This window comes from Varroa destructor, unplaced genomic scaffold (assembly GCF_002443255.2).
Source record: "Varroa destructor unplaced genomic scaffold, Vdes_3.0 BEIS01000003.1, whole genome shotgun sequence".
NCBI classification, from domain to species: domain Eukaryota; kingdom Metazoa; phylum Arthropoda; class Arachnida; order Mesostigmata; family Varroidae; genus Varroa; species Varroa destructor.
Window position 1 is genome coordinate 28377355 of NW_019211456.1, and position 22332 is coordinate 28399686.

At 42.4% G+C, this 22332-nt stretch overlaps 1 protein-coding gene across 9 annotated transcripts in view; it reads right to left on the reverse strand.

Moving 5' to 3' along the window:
- The window catches only part of LOC111246646 (uncharacterized), a 26016-nt gene extending 3916 nt beyond the window's left edge, over nt 1–22100 (reverse strand). Inside the window, exons 1-5 of one of the 9 annotated variants that reach the window (XR_015323290.1) lie at nt 20818–22100; nt 10091–11359; nt 3884–4486; nt 2318–3454; nt 357–1839 (exon numbers count right to left, since the gene is read on the reverse strand). Coding sequence is in view for 7 of the 9 variants with exons in the window: in XM_086982962.1 (XP_086839088.1) it covers nt 2747–3454; nt 3884–4486; nt 10091–10915 (2136 nt within the window). In the remaining 2 variants the exon portion in view is untranslated. Of the gene's footprint in view, nt 1–207; nt 3455–3883; nt 4487–10090; nt 11360–11619; nt 11971–12013; nt 12214–19149; nt 19380–20817 lie in introns of those variants that run through there. The other 8 variants (XM_086982962.1, XR_002671746.2, XM_086982963.1 and 5 more) reach the window with 8 other exon arrangements.
- Between the last annotated feature and the right edge of the window lie 232 nt (nt 22101–22332).

A 22332-nucleotide genomic window follows, 5' to 3' on the forward strand; every position in this document is an offset into this window, starting at 1 on the left:
TATATATATATATATGTATATCAAATTGGTAATTTTCCATAGAAACAAATGGGCGGAGAGGAGGCGGAAGTAAAAAGCGGCGATTTGTTATGCGCCCAAGCTTTTCGGTGCAATAGCAATAATAAATGAAAAATACACTTTGGAGAAACGTAGAAATGGCATGTCTATCGACAAAAAAATGAAAAGTTGAAATTTATAAAAAATTACCTTATAGGTGCTTCTTAAGTCACTCGACCGCTAAAGACGATCTAAATCCATGGTGAGATGATCATAATGAATTAATCGGAGGCAGATTAGTAGAAACGAGGTGTGGGTGACTGTCATCTCGTTGCGCATATGATACTGTACTGTGGTAGTCTCGTTATTTATGTTACCCAACTTCACTGTGCCATTTATTTTTACCATCCATATATGCATATAGGAAGCCGCGTGTAGAATACCCAATAAATCGCTTCCTCTATATACCGACGCTCAAAGATCAGCCGTTCTTGGCCTCGACGTTTCAATCAATACTATGGACGAGGTCTCACGCACATTGTTGCTATTGATAGTGAATGTGCTACCGAACTAAAAGGCAGTTTCTTCCAGAATGAGACTAGCTTTTTTCCACATAGTCATAATCACTTTCGGCAATCGCTGTTACGTATAGTTACACTTAGAGCATACATACATAGATATATATTACGACGGTTGATTTTACATTCCACGTCCACCATGAAGAAGTTAGTTGAAGTGCTCCGTTCGATCCTGGCTTTGATGGCAGCTAAACAATCGTCAAGCTCTTGCCTTAAGTTCATTTGTGCCATGCAAATGTTTCCGTGTAAAAGTTTTGTTTGTCTCTTTACACTTCCACCTACGAAGGAACATCAGGGCCGCTCAGTAGGCTGAACGCCCAACTAACAACAGCCATATTGTTTCATTATCTATAACCATTACAACTTAAGTTGGTCCTGTTACGATTATGAAGAGTGTAATCGCCAGGTCTCACGACATGGTAATAATAAAAGCAGTTCATTGAAATATGTATGGTCCAACCTTCAACTACGACTGATTCACTCGTGCTTATGTTACGATGATTAAGATACATCAGAGAGAACAAACATGACGACATATCAGTCTCAACAGCGGTACTAATATTGATGCGATTTACTTCTTTGTGACGAAAGAAAAATCAGAACTATGATTACATTGAACTTGTGACAGGCGTTGATTTTTTCCAATGAGTCTGCCAGCCAAAGATAAATTTCTTCTATAAGACACTATTAACTTTTGCCCTAAGGCATTGTGGCAGTTTCTTATTAGCCATCCCTAGATCTCTTGTGGTCTGATACTGCTGTCTTCCTTTGTGTTTTCGTCATCGTAGCGCTAGGGCACCCAGTTCGTGGCGGTGCTTGTTGATGTGGCCAGCGAAAGATTCGTCGTCCATGTGTCATGCGTGCGACCGAAAGCGGTTTTGTTCGCTCCTACAGCAGATGTGTCCCACTTTTCTTATAGAATATTTACAAACGAGAAGGAACGCACCTTTCACGTAATTGACATGGGTCGGTTATGGCTTCAGGAAGAACTTGACAGCGACGCCGATTGCACATCATCTTCGCTTCCGATCTTTCAATCTGTTTTACCTCTTTCCAGCTCATTCAACATTTTCTTTTTGCTGATGACTGTTATCTTAGTCTCAATGAAATGTTTACAATTTTGCTTTGTTTCCCACTATGGCGATAGTCGTCATAATATAATCTTGAATAACTATAATATCGTCATTATAGTGATCTGTTTCATGTGCGATCGCTTATGGTAATAAACAAATTGATCTTCATCGTAGTCTCCCTTTCTTGCTTTCTATGAAAGGAAAATAATTCGAGAATTATTATCGATATCACTTGCGTAATGTCTAAATGTACCTACATATGAATACGTAAACGACGCAGAAGGAGCAAATCGCTCCGTCTAGTCCCGAGCCGTAAAGTCGTCAGCGACTCGTTCTCGGCGCTCTCCGCATCTGTTTCTATGCGCTCCTTTCTTCCATTCGACCTTTTACTGGTATTAATATCACTTTTGTTGGGTCACGACTACTATCATTTCTATCGCTTTACGCACACATATCTCCTACATGTCTTCCGCACTTGTACCGCTAGATAATACACATAACATATGCATCGAGAGATTTTTCTGTACCTTTATAATGGATCATCATATCTATTTTAGGTCATCAATAATAGTAGAGGAGTTATTGACTGCGGCCGTTTCGGCTGATTATTTGACGTGCTTCGTCATCAGATGCTTTGAAGTCGGCCTAAAAACTATAAAGTCATCTTACCAGACTGTTCTTATCCAGCCCACTAACGCGTCTCCTGTTTTGTCACCTCGACACTGATCTGTTCCCATAATCGTCATGTACGAATTGTATTAATAATGACGCACATGTGGTTGCGTGACCCATTTTTGGCGGTCGGAAGCCGGAGAAGATTGAGAAGCGAAGTCTATAACTGCAGATGTGCACCATATGAATTAAAATGAAAAGTATGTTTAGCTTGGTCCAAAAGCTTAAGTTCTTCTCAGCCTGCTTAAGATCATCGCCGCAATTATTTCTAATAATCACTCTTCCCTATTCGATAGGTTCTGCTTTGTTGAATGGTATCTCTCACGCCCTATATGCTACTTCTACTTAAGTGACTATTTGTTTTTCTGATACACTAATTTCTCGTAGTTAGCGGGACATTTCAGACAGTGCTAGTCTGTTGGCTTATTATTGAGTCGGAGGTGGCGGTGGCGAGGATTCGTCGTGGGCGTTGTTATTGCTGCCCAGGACACCACCTGCGGCCTGATCTTGAGCAGATAAAGCCCCGAGGGCATTCAATGAACCGTTGCCGCCAACCGCTACTACAGCTGCTGCGGCTGCTCCATGTGGACCATATGGATAAGCTTCGCGCCTGCGCAATGGCGGTGCCCCACCTACGGCCCCACCTACGGCTCCATTTTCCTCTGCGGCTGCGCCTGCATTGCCTAGCAGAAGACCTTGAAAGCCACCAGCTAGGGCACCTGGTTCATTGGCAAGCCCTGCCAATGCAGGTGGTAGGAGTCCATCAACAGCTACTTGCCGCACAGGAGGCGCCGCACCCTGAACACTAGATGCAGCGCCACTTGCAGCAGCGGCGCCAGCCGCGGCTCCACCTGCACCATTCTGAAGGACACCGGCTCCCCCTAGTGGACCTTCCAAACGACCGTCAGCGACAATCGTGTCGAGGTTGGTGATAGACTTCGAACGCACGCACTGGAAGTCGACATGCCGGGATTTCGCCTCTTCTTTTTCCCATGACATACGGATAAAAGGTCGTTGCACATAGTTATAGATGACCTCCGCCCGGCCGCCTGGACGTCGCTTGATCTTCTCCTTGTAGGTGGGATATCCCTCGATACCCAGACGGATCTTTTTGAGACCACGTTCCTTGAGCACCTTTGCATACAAATTTATATAAAAACAAAATGCACAGCGATAAGAAACAATAATTTAAGCAGTATTTATCTAATAGAATTTCAATCAAATCTGACATTTTGCGGTATGTTGGTTTAATCTTAGGTAGGACGCCACCAGTTTTTCCATTATTGCCATTATTCAGCTCTAGTAGAATCTTGAAACAGCTAGATCACTGCATAATAATAGTTTTAGCGTCACACACTCGTACACTGTAGACTTTTCAGCTAACTATGATAAAACAAGCCACCCAAAATGTAATCAACCTTTAATAAATAATAATTAGGAACTACTGTATCAAGATAGCGTAATATAATATAACCGATCTTTGAACTGCACATCTAAATGAAAAAGCCGATATGCATAACCAGAGAAGTAATAGGCGAATCAAAGCCGTATTGAATATTGTACCAATTTGGCAACATCCCGGTTTTCGATATACTTAAAGAATCGGTACAGCGTCGTTGAGTGCACAATCTGACTGTATTCCTCGCCGGTCTGCGGGGGGTGCTCTTCATCCCAGTCTACGACGTCGTCTTCGAGCAACACAACGATATGACACTCACGATCACCCCGTTGTGCCGAAGCCACCATTGCCGGTAAAATGAGCTCCTCTAAAAAGCGTTCGAATTCGTGTCGAGCACCTTCGTTTGAGAGTTCGTGCAGCAGGCCCCTAAGGTTATGACATTTTACCGTCGAAGCGTCGAATGGCACGAGGAAGTAATCGCACGCTTCGCGAAGTTCCGGCACCGTCACTGATGGTGGACATTGAATCTGGCCTGAATGGTAATAGTCAATAATGGCTCGGAACACCGCCGCCGAGATACCTTCGCAGAGCTCATATTCACCGTGTTCATTCGGCCTCGTGAAGTTGTTTTCCAGAGATGAGCCAAACATTCGACCAAGCATCGTGTCCGGATGCTGTGTGAATAGGGCAGGATCGACGATGAATCGCGTATTATCGACGACTAGAGTTAAGCGTTGCTCCGACGATGACGCAGTACTGCTTGTTGTCTAAAATAGACAGGTCGATAAAAGGAAATAAGAGAAAACGGAGGGAAAAGACGAGCAGAAAACGTTAGGCTGTTTGTGACTTTATCATTGGAAACACAACGTTATTATGATACGTGCTTCAAATTTAAAATATTATATTTATGACGACACCTAACAGCCTGATGGTAAATGAATAAATATGCAATAGGCCAGGTCTTACTGATTTTGTGCCTAGCATTAATTGGTTCAGTAACATGAGTCAGTTCGAACTGTGTGTATTTTGCCCACAGTTCAGAGAAGGCCAAATCACCGCACTGGCCGAAGTTTGCCCTTTAGACGATAAATTAAAATAATTCAATGCAGGTAAATGCTTATCATAACCTCCAGCGACTACTGGCACATATATATATATATAAAAACAGGCACATAGTGATGCTCGGTTTTAGTCCAGAATAAAGTTTTGCAGCTTCATAATCTAATATATTACATGTTAGGTTAAGTACAGTTAAATAACTTGATTTAAAGATACACGGCGTGAACAGCTACAAGAGCACCCAAGGCGAGCAGTACATAATAAAATTTGTCAGAATGTTTAGATACGTAGTTGCTTTTGTATCTGACGTATAGGAACATCACCCTTAGCCAAAACAAAAAAAACGTGGCAAGCAAATACAACACATACTTGAAAATAACAGCTATGTCTCGGTTTCTTTTCCTTTACGTTCAAGTCGAGCTATCACTAATCGGTTGGCCGATCCAAATGTCCGCGCAGGTAAGCCGTCCGACGTGCAGTTCCTTACAGACTGAGCAAAGTTCAGACTTCTTGCTGCTCTCTGATATGGCTGTAGCATCATTTTTGCTCAGCTTATTACTAATAATTATAATGGTAGAAGTTCTTGCTGCAGTGAGAACATGATCAGCAGCAGCAAGTGAAACGGTAAAAATCGGTTAATTGTCTTCTGCGATTCCTGCTGAAGTCCCGCCGCAGTCTGTAGAACCGCCGGCGAAACGACGCATCGTGTCGCACCGGCCAACTGCATTAGCGTTCTAGTGAAAGCCGTTCCATACCATCGTTCTCACCCAGCCACCATCGTCTGTTGTAGCCTGCTAAATCTCTGCGTAGCAGACTTCAGTTAACCAGTGCAGCTAATCCGACCTGTTTAGCTTTTACAGCCTGACCGGTGCAGCAGTATCTTCCCCGTCCTGGTCAATGTACGTTGCAGCTGTAGTGGGATACAGGAGCAGCGACGGCTGGCTACGGCTGCTCATGGAGCATAGCAGCTGGCCAACTCTATATCAAGTGTAGATAAAGCTACTGGAGCTGACGCCGGTACGGCTAATGTAGTACGACGGAGCTGAACCCGACCCGACAAGTGTAACACGCCTGATGACAATGGTTTTATTAGCAGGTCGTGTGTCGTTTCATTGGTCGTTGTGGTTGTATTTAGAATGCTAACAGAGCTCACGAGTCGAGCAGCTACAATCGGGAGAGGACTCTACCATCATTCGGTTGTAACCAATGGGTGATGACGATGCTGACTAAATTTGCGCTGTTGCTTTCACTGATAGTTGTTCGCATTCTCGTAATACCTGGCAGATATGACAGAGTAGGCATGCAAAGGAAAACTGCTGCTGGTAAACGGCAAAACAAGCATGGGGCGCTTGCAGGTATCGATGAAATGGCCGACTCACTAGGCGAGGTTGGTCGGTGTACCCCTCCATCTTACCTCACTACGACATCGAAACAGCTTCATACAACGATCAGGCTGGGGGCACGATCGTGTGTATGGCGCAGACAGGGTGAGACAATTCTCTGTCGTGCCGTCGTCGTAACCGTTATCGTACGCTCCCCTTTCTCACTGTAGCCTTCTCTGTCTCTACTTGTCGCTGCGCACGCCATGCTTGCCCGCAAGATTCCAAAAGTGGAACCACAACCGCGAGCGGTACATGTTATACACTAGTTGAATATGAAGATGCTACACAGAGAGGAAGGAAGAAAATGTGAGGGGGCTGCACGATGGAGAAAATGAGAATGACGACAACGGCCACCGGATTGGAGCGGCGTCTCAAGCTTGTGGCATTTATAAGGTGAAACTAAACGTCGCAAACCCAACAATGATTGGCCAAATCTACACTGAACAATTAGCGCACGCAACGCACCACTGGTTCTCCGTTTTCTTCAACCCTTTATGATTATGCATCTTTCGGCTCTAGAATTTAAATACAGATCTGTTTTCGCTGCAAGATGAACTGCCTATTAGTATGATCCAGAAATCGCTGCTCTTCAGTTCTTAGTGACTTTAAATTAAACGGAAACGATGGAGCTTTCGGAGGTCTATTGGCTATTAGGTAAATTTGATCAGTGAAATTGGGTCTGGGCAGTTTTTGCAAAACGACGCTAGAAACTCATACTATTTTTCTAGCAGTACACGATGTATGCCTAAGTAAGTTAACGTTTAGCGAATATCAAAATTGTACATCAGTTTCATATTGTCAAAGCGTCGTTTTAGTTATCATTATATTTACAACGCTCAGACTGTGAAATTTCATCAGAAAATGATTTCTTATTGACAATTTCACATTGTGGAAATAATAATAACAGTAGAACCAGCAGCCAGAGTAAAAAACGACATAAGCTGTTGATGCAACGATATAAGCACCGTGTAATGGCAGCAGCCTACCACTATAGGGTGCAAGGTTGCGTCCACTAGGAAACTCGAAACCTATCCATCTTTGCCATGGGCGTTTCTTGCCGTGTTTCTCTGGATGTCTCTCTGTCAGGCTGCATGTCAGTTACTATTTGTACATATTTGTCTCTGCCTTTGACCAAAGGTCACCTCTTAATCCAATTGTTTTACCAAAATTGTCTCAGCTGTCCACCGGAGCGACGAACACAACGAGAACGTTTCGACAGATGATGCGAATATGATAGTTTATCATCTGAAGCGTCGTTGTCTAAATTCTCACTGGTAAAAGTTTGAATGACGGGGGAAGACACAGTGGTGATGTACCCGGACAGCAATTGCCCAAAAAAACAAAACAGCTTTTTGTCACTTGCGGACAGATCACAACTCGTTTTCGTCGTTTACAAATAGCCAGGGGCAAACGCGATTACAGTCGTAATAAAACGACGATAAACCTGCTCTATTTATACCTTTAAAATGTATAGATATATATGTAGCAATATTGGGCAGTTTTCTTAGCTACACAGTTTTATAATATATTATACTATATTTAGAAATATTACCTTCGTAGCTTCTTGTGCAAAACTAGTAGTACATGCCGACCGCGCTGATAGATATTATCGACTTGTTGGTAAAGTATTGATGGTTTTTGTAGCTGCGTGGTTTCAAAATCATATATCTCAAGTGATGGCGTCGGTGCCATTGCGAAACCAAAATTTTACAGTTAACCATTTGCTAACATTGTTGCAATGCATATATTTAGCCATATGAGAGACCTATGTGAACATAAGGGAAATCTCTGCGAAAAATCACTGTGTTTTTTGTGTAATTGTGTTATAGTAGAGGCACAAATGCCTGTAAAAATTTACGGACTGGCCAGGCCCGTAAAAAATTGCGCCGTTTATGTTCAGAGAAAGCGGCTTAAAAATAGTTCTATCGCGTTCATTTTGGAAATTTCAACGCGAACCATGTTTCTCGCAGTAATCGATCAAGCACTTAAAAGGTTGATGCGATTATTACGAAGAACTGAGCAAAACTAACGCGTAAGTAGCCATGACATCGCCAAGGAAATAAACACATACCACCACACAGGTTTAACTCATTTGTATTTTTTTACATACTTTATTACGATTTACTGTAAAAAGATTCACTCTTTGGGCGCTACCCAAATGGACTCGGAATAATTGCGAAATTTCTCGTGTTCGAAAAATGTTGAATTTTCATGTGCGAATCTCTACATAAATGCAGCAAGCTAAACTTACGCTCAGGAAGACAATGCTATATGTTTGGCGGGATTGAAGCTGACAAAACAATTGATTCAGACTTCTACTGTGAATAACTAACAGGGTTACAAAAAGATGTCGAAAAAATCGATCGGTAGTAGTGAACAGCAGAGACGCCCTCTTCAATCATGACCATGATAAACCGCATACATTTTTAGCTACCCGGTAAAAACTGAGTGAATGAATTCGCCATATAGCCCCGATATTGTAGCATCTGCCTCGGCCTCTGATGGTGTTAATTTTGTTTCAATGTAAACATACAGAAGTCACTTTTCTAGCCTAAACAACCAAAACGTTCTACAATGGTAGAGTTTAGTGTTATCGGGAAAATTGCAGAAGGTCATTGATCAACTAGCACCTATTTAATTTAGTATTAGTGTTTTGAAACAAAGAAGTATTTGCTTAAATTTTGGTTAAGAAACCGTCCATACTTTTCGAAAGCTAAAATCGTACAGCACTTAGATTAGACGAGTGAATTGATATTCTGCTCCCCAAAGTGGCTGTTACTTTCCAAAAGTCTCATGACGATTAGTGCCATAACGATAAGAGCATCAACTTCGAGAAAAGGAAGTTTTTAATTTCAGTGGAGGTTTGTTAAGTGCGCAAAGATTGGATAGTGGATGACGTTGTTCACATTCTGAAAGCAATGCACTGTTGTTCGCTATGATAGATTTGTCGTTTCGTTGGCTTTCGTCTGCTACCGAGAGCAGCGGATGAACGCATGCCCGTTACGATAAACAGCCTGCCGAAATTTGTCGTAATTCAGGCGCCCTATCGTATATATATATATATTTGCGCAAAAATTATTTTTCGTTCGGATAGTCATTCAGACTCAAAATATACCAAGCACACTGAGATACTTTCTAAATCCATTTTAAGTAAATACAAGCGTCGCCCACCAGTAATCTTCAAGAGGTTATCGGCGAACTCGAACCTTCAGACAGATCAGTATGCTAGGAAAAGATGTTTGTCTGTTACTGCTATGCTATACATGTGATATCTGAAATCTGGAAAATAATACTCTTTGAATTGACACTTAATTACCCGCAAATCCTCGCCATGCACGTTACTACATCGAGTATTGCTATAGGAGAGTTTTAATTAAACTCTCGCCAGATCCAAAACAGATAACAGGTTTGCTATTGTATTATATATGTCTCTACGTATATGGACTGCTTCGACGCTTCTCGTGCTTGAAGGAGGCCTTTCGAAAAACGTAGACACTATCTAGTAGGTATGTTTGTCATAGGATTTAAGTCAACCGTTTTTAATATGCATTTGCTTTGCTCTAAACAACAAAGATTCGCTTTACCCTTTGAGTTTTAGTGAGTTTTTTTTAATTACTGAGTTATTATTTTTGTTCTTAGAATGTTCTTACTGCGACCAACCACTTCGAAGCACTTCGTAGTTCACGGTTATTCCAGAAGGAGGTTATTCGACTCGAATAACTGGTCCATCGTCCTTTGAAAAACGTTCGAACAAAGATACCGAAATAAATTCCGCCCCACGAAAGTCGACAAAAACTAACCTAGGTAATAAATTAAACGCTTATATCTAGCACTTCAGCTAACCTTCTAGATTTTGCCCTTTAGATTACTGAAATACTGATTTAGATAATACTGGCTAACGTTTCTCAAAAAACAGCATGCTATACTCACAATATGTGTATTGCTGCTTCCATGCGTGTTTCCTACTGTAGGTCCATCGCCAGATTGTTTAGGCCCGCCCTGCGGACTCGCATGACTGCTTTCGGTACTCGAGCTCGAGGAACTCATAAGACCAGGTCCGCTTCGGTTGCTTCCTAGTCGCGAGGAATTCATCGCCCCGCCGACATTACCTATAGTTCCAATAGCGCTCAGCGTATAGCATTTGGCTCGAATCATCATTTGCCCTCCACTTCCGGGGTGGCCACCCCCTACGCCTCCTCCCTGATTAGCTGCGTTTGCCATCGCCAACAGCTGTTGAGCCTGTTGCTGCTGTTGAGGGGGTACCCCACCGCAATGTTGTTGCTGTTGTTGTTGCGCGCTTTGTTGCTGGACCTGCTGTTGGACCTGGTGTTGAGCCTGGAGCTGCTGCTGTTGAGATTGTTGCTGTGCCTGGTGCTGAGCTGCCTGCTGTTGCTGGGACGACTGCAGCTGCTGATGCTGCGAATGACTGATGCCGTTACTCCCGTCCAATGGATGATTCTGATGGTGATGACTATGGTTGTGGTGATGGTGACTGTTATGGCGTTGCTCCCCAGCTGAGCTCGCTCCACCTTCGTCACTTCGGCTGCCTTCGTTTCTTAAGCACGGCTTCAGCTTCGGCTGACCATGCACGTAACCACCAGGTCCGCCGCCGCCCCGCTGCTTGAAGATAGTTCGCCGTTGCCTTGAGTCGTTTTCAGTCTCATCCGACGACGAGTTGTCGTATGACGATGTCGTGGCATTGCTAACCCGCCGGTGATCCTTTCCAAGCGGGCGCCCTCCGGAGCTCGACGCCATACCTCCGCAACCGCTTTGACCCACGCCGCCGCCGGGACTGCTGGCAACGGTAACGCCAATGAAAGCACTACGCAGACACCTGTCGGCGTCTCCTGACAATCTTTCGTTTTCCACGGCCTGCCAATCCCACAGTGCCGGCCACCTTGATGCCACCGGCGCGATCTGATGCCAACTAAGTCGCGCTAAAATGGGAACTCCTTCGTGAGTGAAGGGCAAGGTACACGCACACGCTGATTTTGTGCGCACTTCGTGTGAAATGGTGTGCAAATCAAGTATCAACTTCGTAATTGCTAGTGCTGCAACGAAGACGAAATTGGTTGTCTGCTTGTGTCTTACGTTCGGTGATGATCACCTTACCATAAAGTGGGCTTTAAGTAACAATGGTCTTTTTTATGAGTCAGTCAAAGCGGCGCAAACACGCAAACAATAGACTGATTACTGCATCTGAAATGACAGACACAAACATGCTAATATTAGACAAGAGCTAGAAAGAAAATATATACGATTTGGAGCAGCTGACTGAATTCTATTGCACTAAGGGATAACAAGATCGTGACGCGGCTTCAAATGAGTCAAAATTTTCATGGGTTAACTTTGAGGTTAATATATAACGTCCTGTATGTACGTTCCTTCTGTACAAGGTTCAAGCAAACGTAATCAGTAATGCAAAACGAATGCCACAGTCTTGCGGCAAAGATACGCACTTACGTAGCCTTCCAATCATTAGGAAAGTTTATTATTATTATTACTATCACTGTTTTCAGTGCGCTATTCATTTATATCTTTTGCGTGCCAGCCTGAAATCTAGAGTTCGTGCGTCACGCTCAAACGACTCCGGCGAAGAGTCCGTCCATACAACTTGTATAGCATTTCAATTGAATAGGATTACGTGAAAAGCATGCACACGCTCTTAAATCACGCCTATTCGCATGTCGATGGAATATCGCTAAAGTGATTCATCCATATGGTTCCATAGAGTACTGGTCGATAATGATAGTTCTGTGGCCGCTGTTAATATTGATGACGATCCATAATTAATTCGTATTATCCGCACTCGCATTTTCTTCTATCTATATATTTGAGCCGATAAAAAGACACCTTAACAATCAGCGCAAGACATACTCCGAATAACGGGTACCCACTGATGACGAGTTCAGTTCACTGAGAACTCATCTCGTAGGCAGTCGCCTTCACCTGAACCAGTCTGGCCGTCCAGCTTGGTTGTCTTCGTACACACACAAACTGAACCTGTATCGTCCTCGGTTTGATCGAGTTATAAATTCATCCTTTATTTAACCCTTTCAATTACACACTCTCTTTCTGTTGTAATATCCCTATCATTTTTTCCCTTTCCCTTCTCCTTGATCGTGAGCGTTCTCTCGCTCGACCATTTTCGTCATTTAGATCAGTTTCTCGTTCCGCACGTAAACGAAACGCGTTGGCTGACATCTGCTTACTATTATATGCGATATAAGTGCCGTTATCAAAGACCATTCCCGATTAATCTGACAGCGTGGCAGGACAGTCCCTGCTTTGAGGCGTCGCTTGTCTCGCTACATCGTATTATTTCATTAGTGTTGCTGATTGGATGTAAACAAACAATCAAACGACAACATGCTTTAGCCAAACGCTGAGCGTGGCCGTACAACGTCGCCCATTCGGCCGCGTTGTTGCCCCTGGCGTTGCCGTTATACGGTACGGGCGATCGTTCAATCGAAAGCAACAGGCACTTGAGGCCGACTGTTGCGTAGCAAATGCACTAAACAATCCGCAGGCGCATTGCTGCCGATGTTCACCAGGCGGTGCTATGACATCTATCGATGAGCGCTAGCGCTTCAATGACACGTCATCAGTAACAGTTTCGGCAGTCGCAAAGGAGCAGCAACGGGGACAGCAGCTGACAACTAATTACGGGCGCTTAATGATGGATTCTGATATAAATGTAAAAGGGCTTCCCTTGCTCCCTCCCTTGTGGGACTTAACAATATCAGCGACCTTTTGCACACGACACTGTATTTTTGCTAATCTTGACGGAGTGATCCACGCAAATATCGCAACTAGTTACTAATCATCTGCATGATGCTCAGCAAAAAGTCTAGTGATGTAATAAGTAGTAAATTTCTAAGCGACCTTATATTTCTAGTTCGATGATTAAAAAGCTCCCTTTTGTTTCGTAGCATATTATTGCTACTTTTTGCTGCTGATAGGAACTAATTTACTATGATTTACTACGAATATGTTCTATTCCAACGGGTAAATTTGCGTCGGGCAAGCATCCGTTATCGTTTTTCAGAGGTAAGAGGAGCGTAATTACCAGCGAAGACTTCAACTAGACTTCCATAAAAAATACTCTTCATGATTGTATCTAATTAAATATAAATACAGACTTGAAAGGGGTTCGATTTTACAAACGAATATCAGCAAATTGAGATACGAATACCCGTAAAGCTACTGCTAAAAGTGCCGTTACTGCGTGATTTCAAGCTAACTCTTAGCTAACTCCTAATAAGTAGACAAGGGCTGCAAATAACTTTGTGACACTGCCAAGAGTATTTTTGCTAGAGATTGATGGAGTTTCTCCAACAGATCTAAATAAATGTTAGGTCAGATATTGCTTTAATTAAGCGTTGTTGTGGCTATGAATTGTTGGCATTTTTTTCTGCTTTCCTCATGCGTCTTTTGTGATTATCTCAGATTTGAAGGGGCAATGCATTTGGAAAGATACGCATCAGCTAAAGAACAATGCCCCTAAGCTATTGTGATAGATAGCACTTCTTGCGCTTATTTTTGCGAATTTCCGTAAGTCGGTGGCCTTGGTGTACTGTCACTTTCTGGTTGTCGGCACCCTGAACAATGTAAGAGCTAGGCAGAAACTTTCGTTTGCTAATTCGAAATGCTTAGTGCCCTCTATTTTGTTGCTTTCCGCCCAAGAGAAAGGGATCGATCATACCATAGGTAATGTTTGACAGTATTCTAAAATACGAAATCTAGATTTGACGTTTGATACTGTACGATATAAAAAATGATGACAAAACGTCAACAAAACAGAGATATCATGGCAATAAACATCAGTTAGGCGAACGCAAGATAGAAGCTCGACAAGCACACGAGTATCCTGCGTGTTGTTTCGTAACGAAGAGCACAGCCGTGCACTGTGTGTAGTCAATCTCACACTAAACTCTACTGGCATCCTGTGTTGGGAAGCCTAAGGTCTACGGACAACGCAAAGAAGAACACAGTCAGCAATCGTTTTGGCAGTCGTCTGGTTGTCAGAGCTGACTACCTCTAGCAGGTTCTGATCAGGCGTCGGATTTGTCAAATAACGAGCAATCCTCATCTTTCATGTTAAATGTGCCATTACTTTCAAGGACTAAGTTATCTTCGTTAACTTACGATGGTCAACTAGCTGAAATTAGGTATAGCCTTTCCGAAGCTGAGACGACACCGTACTCGGACGATGCGAACGTTGATGAACTGTGCTGGTTTATCTTTGTCAGCTAGATGAGCGCGTAAGGATATCGGACCAGACGATGAGACCAAAGTCGCACTCCTAGCCTGCTCGACGCTTGTTGATTTTCTCATATGAGATACACTACTGATAAGGCATTCGAGTCAAATAAATGCTGGCTGGTTTGGTATGATCCTCGTATAGCATGTAGCAAGATATAATAGAAAAACTTCTACGTAGTGCTAATCTTCGGGAGAATTCAATTAATTGAGAGAGTAGGGATAGATCAGCCTCGTACGTCACCGATAGCAATCCTTATCCCCCAGTCTCGAATAAATGGATTTAGTATATCCCTAAGCTATCTTGCATCTCATTTCGAGAAAATAGCGGTGCGTAACTGGAGTAATCATATATAGACAGTAATGAATGAAGTGCCCTATCGCAACTGTAAGAATGCAGTTCAATCACGGAGAAAATTAAATTACTCTTAGCTGCTGCTTCTAAAACAAGTTATTTTTAAATTTTGCAGACACTATACAAACAATATTTCTTGCAAAGCAGCGAGGTATAAATTCGACAAAAACTTGCGAGAAAGATTCGGTTGCAAGAGCACGAAGCTACAGACTGGTCCTGTGCAACTAAATCTGTACATAGTACCGCTATATGGATCTTGCCGTAAATGTATTGCCTTGAGATTGCTATCCTATTTGTGCAAAACACGTTCGACTAAATATTACTATTAAAGCGCAGATACCTACCTTTAAGCAAGTGAATATCCAACTAGACAACAAAATCCAAAGTCCAAAAACATTAAAAGTGAATATTACGAAACTGAGGGTTTCAGCTACTTCTTCCTTCATTTAGTAGGAAAAAATAATATGTTTCTTTTTAATGATTGTTTCGAAGAAAAACGTCGTCCTTTAAGGAATCTCATAAATACATATTTCTCCATGTTTAATGAGTTCTATTAGCGAAAACCTGTTATTATAAAATATTTATTGATAAAAGTTTGCTACCGGCAGCTGTCTTTAGCCGGTCAGACAATGTTTTTCATTGCGTTGATTCAATGAAATAACATTTCAAAGGCTAAAGAATGCTTCTTCTCAAAAAGAATTCCTGGTTGACCTGTTAAGCGTCAAGGTTAAGGGAGGTATTCTTATGCTGGAAGTTATTTTGAATATACGGAACTTGTGTTATCGCTAGGCACTGCTGTTTTTGGTACGTATTTAATTGCAATCGTGCTGAATTAATAATACACCGGTAACACCATGAGGCTATGCTCTATATACACGACGATAATGAAATGATAAAAGTCCACGTTAATTCCTTTGTTTTACAACTCACGATGTCATACGAATAGCTGACTAAATGGATGTTAGAAAAAAATGGAGTGCACGAAATTAGTCGCTTGATTTTGAACGCTCGCCATACATTTATTGTTGGCAGCCAGCGATACAGTCGTTTACAGCTCAGCAATGGCACATAAAAACAATTTTCCCAACTAAAAAAACGAAGCACACGTTAAAACTTAGATAATTCTGTGGAATACATGATCGTACGGTTTCCCAGTGACTAAGAACACATATCGTACAACTAGCCGATCGCTTCACCACAGCAACAAGAAGCGCTAAGACAGGATTACTTCAGGATTTTCTCTAATGGGGGGTGGACATAGAGTTAGGTGCCGACAATGCTTCCAGCTTTATCAACCGACGGTGATGGGGAGCGTGCTTTGTCCGAATTGCGCTAAGAAGGGCAACAAAATTTCCTCTAGCGCTCTGAAACCTCCCCCCTCTAAGGGGTCATTTGGGACGAAACTCTCGGAAGCCCCGTCGTTCGATGATGAAAGGAACCTGTTTCAGGACAACTTTCTACTTACAGATGATGACAAACCATCGAAATCCGAAAATCTGGCGCCACAGGAACAACAGCGTCAGCCGCCGCCGCCGCCGCCGCAAAAGTGACTGAAATTTACTCGGCCCTTTGCTCTCGCCGCCAGTGACAACAGCAAAATTTTTGGTAATTCAAACGTCTACGCTTTGCTGTGGGAACACATCGCTAGTAAAGAATTGGTATTCAGAGATATTACCGCACTAATAAAAATTTAGTGTTTTCTCAATATCAGGATTCATGGTGTTGGTCTCAGCTTGGAAAACGTAGAGGAGTATATATGGGTTTGGCATGTAGACCGCAGCGAGGGAGCAGGTTTCTGTAGGTCATGTTTATTTAACAATTATCGAATAGTTTCTTTAATCTGGAGGTAATTCCAACAGCCTCCAGCGATATTAATCAGTGTAAATCTGTAAAGTGCTTTTTGAATATTCTACATAGAAAAAATATCAGCGGAATTAAACTTTTTCATTCTCACTTTCACTTCAAGTTAGAATGGAAAAGTCTGATAGCAAGCACAAAATCTCAAAAATCCGGAAGCTGCAAAACAGCACAGAAAGTCTCAAAAGAAAGCAAACCCGTAAAGCTAATCACTAACGCCTCATTCGGCAGTTGATATTCTGGTCTTGAAATTTTTATGTAAAAGAAGCCGGGCGTATCGACGCTGATTTTTTTTTATTACTTCAATTCGTTTAAAAATTGTCGAAATCTAAACTCTATGGAGGATGTTTAAGCTGGCCTCATTGAAATCTTCGCTGGTTACTTCAGAAGCCACATGAAAACTGCAAATGAAAGCAAAACGTTTTCAAGTCTAATGGTCGCTCGATTGGCGCAAAAGCGTTGCATGTTTGGTGATCTTAGATCAAGTTACAATAACGACGCATTATCTTCCACCATGATGGCAACATTTGTTTTGCCCTAGAAAAAAGTGGAAGGCTTTCTTTTAATATTAAAAATTAGCGGAGTAACGAATGCCTTCAAAGCGCAAAGAGTTCGACAAGCTTTATTCAAGTACAAATCACCTCTCTTTCTAATATATATATATATATATATATATTAGTGTGCCGAGCATTGACGTGGCACAGTACGACGACAATTGGCTTTATCAGTTGGTGTTTTACTGTCTATTTTTACTTTTAACCAATAAGGGTTTCTCTAAAATAACGTTGTCAGGATATCATCTCGTTTCCAACGTCGCTGATGATAAAGCTGGTATATAAGCCTTGGAAGCCGCTATGTAAATTATAGACGTAAGGTCTTCGTAGTTATGCTTCATATTACAAAGCAACAACGTAAACCGACGCGTCATAGTAACTCTAGTTAGCGCAATTTGGAAAATGACGTGGAGTTTGTATTGGTGCACCTGTGTTAAGTTTTTATGACTATTTTGTAAAAATAATTTTTATTTATATTAATATTTATAATAATTATATACAAATACTGACAGCTCTAGTTATAGGCGCTACATTAAAATAGTGAAGGGACAATCCCGTTAAACATGCGGCTTCTAATATTTCTAAAATAAATATTTCACCTGTGCGATTTGTTTTATAATACCATTGGAGCTGCATAGCTTCTGGCTGTGTTCATTACATTAGTTACAAATATAACAAGTAAAGGGAGATTTCCAAATTTTTATATATAGATATACATAAACCTTCTTAAAGTCGTTCCATTAGGCCCCTTGAAAAATTGATAGTATGTTATTAATAAGATTAATTTCAAGGAATATAGAATATAATGATATTAGGAATCATAGGTTTACGCAAGTCAATCAATTTCGAGTTCAATTTCCGTAGTGGTATGTGAAGCCCAATATAGCATCTAAAGTATGCTACCCTAGAACCCTGGCCATGCCAAGAGACTAACAGATCTTATAGAGAGTACATGGATTACTCTTTACTAATATGAAGGGCGAAGCGGTGAGGAAAACCCAAATTAAGTGAAAGGTGCTCAAGCACACTTAACGCAAAGCGGTATCGCTATTCGTCGTTTTCTTCAAATACGCCGAACACTTCATCCAACTGGAGGACTAACAAATGACCATAATTCCGTCGATAAAATTTAACAAATATTTTATCGTTTAAGTGTTCTACCACGTTCCTTTTCTGCTAGTCAACACATAAATAATACTTCCAAAAATTAGCGCGGTACTCACTATGCCGTTACCTCTTCCGACAATTGTTATTGTTTGCTTCACCATTTTAGTTTTTTTTTACTCCAACGGAATTATTCATCACAACCATAACTAGTCCTTACCGTGACCTCTAGTTACTAGTAGGTAGTAAACTGTTTATTCTTTGGCCGCAATCAAGTGCCATTTTTGACTTTTCGGGTTTATATTATTAGATTTCAATTATTGCGTTTTAATTTTGCATTTTGTCCGGTTCGTCACACCCGGCTCTCGCAGCAATGTTTTACAGTAACCGTTACGGTACCATACTGTTGTTGTTACTAGTATCGCAAGATCTTCGTGGATGAGTCGATGAGGAATTCGAGCGTCTACTTTGCCCGTTACTTTTTTTCTAAACAGAATTTTCCGCCTGTCTTTGTTACTTTTAGCTAGCCGCCAGCAAACTACCGCCTGTATTTTACTAGCCTTTACTGGCAGTGCGACAAACGTTCAGCCTTCGATTCATACTTTCGGACTTTTATACCAACCCCGACATCTAGAGTTTCGAGGTAGATGGGAAAACTTCCAGGATATGGTTGTTGACGGCTTTCCAATTCGTTCGTTTAGGTATTCTCCCAGTTTCTTTTGCCTGTTCTCGGATGCTTCGTGTCTATGTATGGACGTGTGCTTGTGTATGCATATCTGCTCATATCCGTAACCCAGTCATTCCAGCGCAAGATGTCGAAGCTGGACGGAGAGGCTAACTGATGAGTGTCAACGTACCCCGCTTGGCCCTTGCGGCGTCCGAGCTCTTCATAAACTGCACCCGTAGCTTGCGTACTATTAAAGCGTTGAGCAGAATCAGCGTCGGTCTGCCAGTACACAGCCAAGTAACAAACAGGCCACCCGGTGATCAGTAACTCGTTGACTCACTAGTTGACTTTCGGTAACAACATACCCGGAAATGGGCTTTCGGCTTGTGCCGAAATAGTGTCGGCTCAACGCTTGGAAGACTTAAATGATAAACAAAAAAAGTGATAAAATGTTTTTATTTTGTAGACGGAACGTAAATAGGGTCTGTATGGAAAATTCAGATGCGCTGAATTATATACAAATAGAAACTATAACTAAATGGCCAGAGATGTCACAATGTACACAAATAACCTGAAAACGAAAAAGCAATGAAAGGGACGACGGAAATTTAATCCATAACTGAGTTACTTCACCTATGCTTTATTTAAGGCGACAGTTATATCGTTTTAGTTAGGTTCACATCTGTAGGTGCAAGTCGTTGAAACTGAACGAAATTCCGGCAAAGATATTTATCGTATGTAATGAGACGCTTCCGACATTCAATTTAATTGACGTTCAACGCACTGAAAATATACTTCTTTGGGTATCAAATATTTGGGCTTTTGTCTTTCAGCAAACGACAGTTTGGCGATCGTGTCCCTCGGTATGATCACTATGTAGATGAATATATATGTATATATCATAATACGTATGTTACCTAGTTTTTGGTAAAAGGATTTACACGTCAACGTAACAGAGTCGTCACCGTTGGCGATGATCACAATATACATCAACAAATAAACACAGGATGTGGTGGTAGTGAGATAATAAATTAAGATACGCAATGAATGTTTTGCCTGTTGCAGAAACGTTGGCTTTATCTAAGTAACCAGTTACCGCAAATGACATTTGTAGGTTTTCACAAACTTCATTATTATAGTACTAACTGCCTTTGAATATCGTTCCGCGCCTCTTATCAAAAGACAGCTAATTTCACTCTTTACATAATGGACTACTATCTGTCCAGCTTCCTTTTTTTTCCCGTCGAACACTACGTCGAGTGAGCGTTGATGGTGGTACTGATAATTTTTATTATTCCTCACTCATTCACATGACAGAAGAGGCGTTTGTCAGCGTGTACTGTTGGAGTTACTAGTTGTATTCTGTCATTATGAGCCACCTTAATGTCGTTGTTCCAAGTTAACACGTATCATTTCTCCCTTTTGTTTTCGCTAGCTTTAGATTCTTCTTGCAAAGACCAGCCAGCCGGGTAAACGAAACAATGCTGGGCAGCATAGAGGCCATTGCCGCAACCTGAATTACCGCTAACAATACCGTTGTTGCCCAGGAGCACCGTTGCCGTGCTTACAGCAGCACTAAAATTCGACGAACCGAAATTTACCGCTATAGTTCCAGTATATACCATTATCGCAGCTATACACAATCGTCAGAAACATCGATAGGGAAAACAATATAATGGCTGGTAAATAATAACCAGAAGATAGATCAGAAGTACTGTCTCCAATGAACGACGAATAGACTACGAACTAATTGCCTAGAATCTTTTTTGACTCTTATATTTGTTGTTTCACCAACACGCAAATCCACAGACACAGATTAGCCATATATTAATAATTTAATTAACAGATGTAGCCTTACCTGCCTTGAGGCTGAAGTAATTTCACTACTAACGTGCGGCATTCGTGTCATTCGGACGGATCATGCGGCATCGACACATTTAGCATAGAGGGGGCAAATAATTAGGGCTGCACGGACAGGCAAAGGAAGAGAGTTGAGACCTTCACGCCGTCGTTCGTTTTTTTCATCCTGCACCTGCCCAGTCAGCAAACAGTAACATCAGTACAGAGGGGCACCTGCAGCAGCTCTGCATTAGATCGACGACCAACAACTCGCACGCAGTGAGACAAACCCCGAGCGATACATTAGCAAAGCGATGTTTGATAGAGTGCTCGTTACAACACTCCAGTACCAGCTACAATAGCAGCAGTACGGACTCGACTAAAATAACATTGCAAGAAGGCAGTATTGTATTCTATAATGTACAACATAGTGTAGTGCGATGAGCAATAGTAGTGATTCGTAGGCAGTCAGTTAGGCATTAGAGACGGAGACAAGATTGACTGGCTCGCACATTCTCACAGCTCTCTACCATCGCCTTTGCTTCTACTCTTATTCCTGATCCGGATCGGCAATCCTCTATCACAACCACAGTCATCACCAACAATCGCCCGTCGCACAGATAATTCTTCTCGATTCATCTCAACTCGTTTGATTATCTTATTTCACCATGGTCGTAGAGTTACGATCTATTTACGCACAGCAACAACAACAAAAACACAACCTCACGACGACAGGCTTCTCGGCAGCAGGACCCCCAACGACGACGATGACGACAATGCTGCCAAAGGCAATGGACCCACTATCTAAGCGCCTGCCAGATAGTCACAGCTTATGGCAGCAACGGCGGTACGGGTGCTGCTAATGCTGCGGACCCGCTGCTGCCAGAATGGTGACGGTCGTTCTTGTTTCGCTCCCGCTGTTACGGTTTCGCTGCGTCCGTCGCTGCCGCCGTTGCTGCTGCTGCTGGTTCTACCACCACAACTGGAGCGAACGGCAGCAGCGGAACGCTGCCACATGCACAATAACGACGGCAACAGTGGCAGCTTTCGCAGATGTCGACTCACGCAGCAGGAGCAGCAGACCACGACAGCACATGGCATCTGAGTTACACCTGATCATCCCGCAGCACGAAAATCACAGCACGGCACAGCACAGTGGATCAATGACGATCAGCGGACCAATGCGCTCGCCTAAGAGAGAACCAGGGAGAAAGATAACCACTGAATCTATTGTTGCTACCTCTGCCGCCACCTACGACATATTTCAAAGGAAATGTTTACGTCAGCAATGCCAAACAGCAAAGATCATCGTCATCAACGATATGTCGAACAGTCTGCGCGCGTTTGATTCAATTACTCCACTGGCTCGTCTGGTCAAGCAGGTAAATAGTTGAATACGTAGGTGTTTAACGAAACACCGCGGTCCAGGTACAGCGGAGTGTAAGCGAAAGCGAAAGTTAGTCCGATCAAAGTGAGTGCAAACGCCAGCTAAGGCAGTCAAGTCTTCTTCGAACGAGTGCTTCTAGCAGATTCA